The 5,568-nt window shown below is 42.2% G+C and overlaps 1 protein-coding gene across 1 annotated transcript; it reads right to left on the reverse strand.

The window, feature by feature from the left end:
• Nucleotides 1–1,035: 1,035 nt before the first annotated feature.
• On the reverse strand, nucleotides 1,036–4,417 carry LOC131285667 (fibrinogen-like protein A). The gene is made up of 2 exons (XM_058314525.1): nucleotides 3,563–4,417; nucleotides 1,036–1,107 (listed from the first exon to the last, which is right to left on the reverse strand). The coding sequence occupies exons 1-2, from the start codon at nucleotides 4,415–4,417 to the stop codon at nucleotides 1,036–1,038; spliced, it is 927 nt and encodes a 308-aa protein (XP_058170508.1).
• Nucleotides 4,418–5,568: the final 1,151 nt, after the last annotated feature.

Consider the following 5,568-nt stretch of genomic DNA (forward strand, 5'->3'; position numbering starts at 1 on the left):
AATAACCAACGCAGAATAAAATTAGCAATAAAACTACATCCATAAGGTTAGGCCCTGTAAACGGGCCCTGTAAACGGGCCGTGTTACCGGGCCCTGTAAACGGGCCGTGTTACCGGGCCCTGTAAACGGGCCATGTAAACGGGCTCTGTAAACGGGCTCTGTAACCGGGACCTGTAAATTGGCCGTGTTACCGGGCCCTGTAAACGGGCCGTGTTACCGGGCCATGTAAACGGGACCTATTACCGGGCAATGTAAACGGCCCCTGTAAATGGGTCCTGTAAACGGGTCCTGTAAACGGGTACTGTAACTGGCCCGTGTAACCGGGCCGATTTACCTAGTGATAATAAACAAAATTATGACGTTAGGAAACTGATCAGTGGATCCGGAGTCCAGACCACGACAGGTTAAGGTAGCTTTTCGGTTCAGTGTTTGTGTTTTCACTAGCAGCAAACGAATAAAAATTATTTGTCTTAGTATTTTTGACGTTATTTATCGAATGAAATTAAATAACGTTAATGACAGTTTTCCTTCATCAAGAACCTTTTCTCGTTTTGTTTTGTAATTGAAATATTGATTTTGAATCTAATTGATTATCAATCATTGTTTTCTTTGCATTGCAATGTAAACAACTTACAACTCATGTGCACTATAAAGGACATATTTAACTTATTGATTATGATATCGAATCAGAACCTCATTCTTCGGCCATTCACCTGTCAGTTTTTACCCCATTCGCCATTCAAAATTCGCGCATAACTGAAAATCGCTTACAAATTGTTTTCTTTATTGACATTCCCGCTGGGAAATTGCGTCGCAATCAGGCAGCACAAATGCGGCTCCCGTTCATTATGTGCTGATCGATTTGCCTGCCCCTGTTCGAAACATTCGGTACACGAATCCAGCTTTCCATACCGACAGGAGCAGACACGAACGGCTTTGGATGCGATTATCCTCCAGTTTACTTGACTAGGAGCAGGAGTATGAATTAATTTTGGTTGCAACCTTTCCGCTAAACCTGTTACCCTATGATTCCCACTACCGTTGATGATGATGATGGTGATGATGATGGTGCGGACAAATTGTGAAGTTGCGGTACGATGTGTGGCACTGCAAGTGCATAATCGTGTTTATTAACCAGTTCATTAGCTGTGTAAATAATAGACACGCGAAAAACGCGCGTTTCTGGGAAACCAACCACTTTACCTCTCCCCGGTTCCGACCGGAGAATGGGGGTAAAAGTAAGTCAAACAAACCATCGGAGGAGGTGGTGAAGGGGCGAAAGGGTCGCGTTCCGTATAATCGTGGCCGTTCGGCTCGTCGCGTGCATAATGAAGCCCTTTTTTCCTGAAGGCCCTACAGCACGCCTTTGTGTTCCAGGACGAAATTCACCCGAACGGATATAAAGGGAACGACTAAATCGACGTTTCAGCATGGTGCAGCTCTTCAGCAGGGTGCACCAACACTTGGGCAGCGTGTCAGTGAGAGTGTCCTTAGCCGGTGCACACCGAACCGGGTTTGTTGTCAGTGTTTGTATGCACACGAAGCAAAGCACTTGTGGCGAGGGTGAAGTGCATCGGAACGGTTGCCCAATCCAAGGCTCCCCGATTTGTTGCAAGCATGGCTCTGTAAACATACTTAATGCTACAACGAGGCGTCCTCGAAACTCTGGCGAACATCCGGCAGCCGGTTTTGCGTGGTGGTTTGTGAGCGGCTCTAAGTGCTGCTCGGACCGATTGTATCGAGCGAGTGGTAATTAAATTCAGCCTCACGCATGAAGCCGGGCACGAACCAACTTCACCGTACTGGAGATCCCTCGGGAGTGTACGACCACCAGAGCGCCAGGCTGCTGGGAAAGTCGCCCAACTGTCTCGGGAAGCAGTCGCAGCAATTTGCATTTTCCTAAGTCCCGACGCGTGCGTACGTATGTGTGTACTTTCGCGAAGCCGGAACCGATGATTATATGGTTTTGCGATACAAGACGATTAATCGATTAGGAAACCGGGCCGATGGAAAAGAGCTCGGGGGAGTTTTTGTTCAGCCAGGGGTCCTTTCGCTTATGCATCACGGTAAGATGATTACTCGCTTATGATTTGTGCAAACATTTGTCCGCTTTGCAGCCAGGCAATGGGTTTGGGGTCGGCGTTCCCTGGGACGGTTGACAAGTGTTGACACATGTTTTATCGAATTTGCTTCGATTTCAGACATCTTGGCAACAGCTTGGTTGTTGTAACGGGGAGGTGATGTCTTGTCTGGGTGTGTTTGTTGGCGCAGAAAAGCAATTGTAATTATGCCTGAGAACAGTACCATCTTGGAATTGAACAATTCAGTTGAAAACATGTTTAGAAAACATTACACATCAAACAATGTAGGTACAAAGATATATTCTGCTTTCAACTTTCGTGAGATCGAGGTTTTTTTTGAAAATTATAAACTGCTTCGAGAACTGGTAATAAAGATAATCAAAGACTGCGAATATTTATTTTGAGAAGAGTAATAATGATGATGATTATGATGAAAGTTTTCATTATTTCCCAAATAGATCCCTTGGGTGTTAGTCAAAGAATTGAAACGTGTATCTTATTCTTTCAACATGGTTCTACACGGCTGCTAATAAAGCAGTAACCACAGAATTTTATTAGGAAGTTGTGTGCAAGGAACCGTGGTCTAGGAACTCTCGGTTGTAATGTTTTGCCACCGTAAGCGAGATTTTGCGTTTCTCGGGGAAGCAATTTGTCGACTCGGCTATGTTATAAATGGAGCCCGGTCCCATCGAGAAACCCAAATAATCGCTCGTCCGCTTCTCATCGGCAATGGAAGAACATCTTGTCAAATCCCAGGTGAATTGACTCCACCATCCTTATATCATTCCGTTCCAGTGTAGCACAGAGGATGATGGACAAAGAAAGCCTTGACTATCCTAGACCATCGGGATGGTTTTATTGTGCTCGTGCTTCGTTTAACAATTACACCAGCTATGTTTTATTGTAGTTGGTCTCCGGAGGCCCTGATGCATCCATCAACTGCTGGAGGAACAAAGTTAAAACGCGCAGGTCTCCGGTGGATAATTTCAGCTTTATTAGGTCCGGTGTTGATAGACGGTGAAATGTAATAAAACTTTTTCTTTTCACTTGGTGAATGGATTGTGGATTAAGTCCTTCGTTGGAAAGTATCACAAAAGATCAACCTAGAAAATTTATTCGTTTCATTGAACATCTTGTTTAACATGGGGCTTAAAAGTGGGTTTCTTTTAAATTATGCAGCTTACCCTGTTCAGAGTACATTGAGGTCAATATTAATTTTTTATGATTCGGCAATAACCAAACAAATGATTTTATTTGTGCAGCAAATTATTAGTGACACAGTAACGTTCTTCTTGAATTCATACAAGTCCATACATTTTACGTGCGTTAATTCACATTTCATGACGCAACTATATACATAGATTTTGTGATGCTAAAATCTTTACAACAATACATGTAGTTTAGACTTCACGAAGCATCATCCTTGAATATGCTAATCCACTACTAAAGGAAGTCCATGTAATTGAAGCAGAATTGCTTACGTTTGCGTATCTACCATTCAAGTTGGAAGATGTGCAACTGTAGTACCACCATGCTCCATGCCTTGCAACACCACAATTTTGACTACTATCGTTATCGTTATCTCGATCGAATGTAGAAAATTTCATATTATAATGACTCCGAAGCGAATCTCCCGCAGTACCATTATATGTCCCGAGAGTCTTTAAAATATACTGCTCAACTTCCCTACCAACTTCGAATTTTTCGTAATGAGCATATCTGTAAGAACCGCTGAAGTCTTTGACTTCTACCATCAATTCATGCGGCCGACTCGATGTAAGCTGGTAAATCTTTTCCAATCCAATCCAGAACTCACGGTCCAAACTTCCAAATCCTTTTTGATACTCCGTCCAGTTTCGATAGAAGTCCAGGGATCCGTCGAATCGATACTGAATGACCAGCCATCCGCCACCGAAGCTGTTCTGCTCACAAAACGCATCAAACGGATTTCCTTCTTCACCCAACTGAATCGAATAAACTCCGGATTTGTTTGCAGGAGCCTCCTTACACGACTTTAATGCACCCTTGATAGAGGTTTGTTTTGTGAACCATTGCATGTAGCTGGTAGCATTTGTCTTCGAAGTTAGTTGTGCGATTTCCATCCGCATCTGTTCATGGTTAGCGCACGCCGTTTGTTGAGCCAGGATCTTCCGAGATTGAGCGTTCAACGATGTCAAGTTATGGCCAGCATCTCGATCGTGTCGATAAATCGCCCACTGGATGCCGTCGATCGATTCCTCGAGTTTGGTCAGCTTTTCCTTCACCTCTTCATCACGCTCTTTCAGTCCGAGCTCGATTTCGGACAGCTTGTATTGAAGGTAGTCAAGTTTCGCCATCATCACTTCGAATCCATAGCCAGCGATCGAGTTGTCCGTCGCGGAATTCACCGAACTATTAGCAGAGCTTGTAGCGGATTGCCAAAGTAAGACCACACCACAAAACAGACTAACAAGACGAATGTTTAGATACATTTCATCCAATAAAACAACAGTCCAGTTATAAGATGTTCAAGACACTACTGAAACATTGGTCCGTCTCAGGAAACGGTGGCGCTTTTATATGGAAGAATGCAGTGGTGGCTAACCCGGAATAAATTTTTAGGTCTAAATAAAATCCTGGCATACACGAAAAATGTGCACATATTTTTTAGCACAATCTTGCACAAATAAAAGGAGATACTTTTGCATTACACTAATTGTTATCACTTTGTTGCCTAAATAATTGGAGTTATCGGTGGCAGAAAGATAGAATATTTTATGTTTCTTTTATGTTGAGTCTGGCTGAATATTCGACACCCCTGATTTGTGTTTGTGTTAACATACGAAAATGATACGAAGAAGGAACGATAGTGATAGCAACATCCGCGCAGCTGCGTTAAGTTTGATAACATGAGTGCTGGTCACAGTTAGGCCACTTTAATATGCTTGCATAAAACATTACGGCTGTCCAGAGTTCACTCGATTAACTTTCGATGATCCACGTCACTCCGAAAAATGGCTTAAAATGGATATCAAAGGCTTAAAATAAGATCGAACTTGGTTTAACAAGAAATGTTTTGGTTACACGTGGAATCTATAATCTTTGTGTAAGATTTTATATATTTGTGTAAAGATTTTACTTAGTTGAAATAAATGGAACGTTTGTGTGTTGTTATTGATGGCTAATTTAATTGTTTCAACTTTTCTTAATCCGTTAATTTTTTTTATACCTGTGTTGTTTATCTATTGTGATTTTTGTTTTTTGGTCTGATTGAATGCGTTGATCATATCAATTATACTTAAAAGAACTGTCATGCTTCATCACTCTAGGTTGTGAGGAAAATAAGCTTTATTTTGCGTTATTTGCTTTCCTGTCGGTCTGGACATTTAATTTACCAATATCTTGTGCTATAGACTCTACCAGTTGTAAACGCTTTTTGTGTTGTATGTGAGTGGTGTGGTTTTGGCTTTACTTTTCGTTCAGTTCACATTCTCAAACGTGCTACGAG

The sequence above is a fragment of the Anopheles ziemanni genome, chromosome 3 (assembly GCF_943734765.1).
Source record: "Anopheles ziemanni chromosome 3, idAnoZiCoDA_A2_x.2, whole genome shotgun sequence".
In the NCBI taxonomy this organism is placed as follows: domain Eukaryota; kingdom Metazoa; phylum Arthropoda; class Insecta; order Diptera; family Culicidae; genus Anopheles; species Anopheles ziemanni.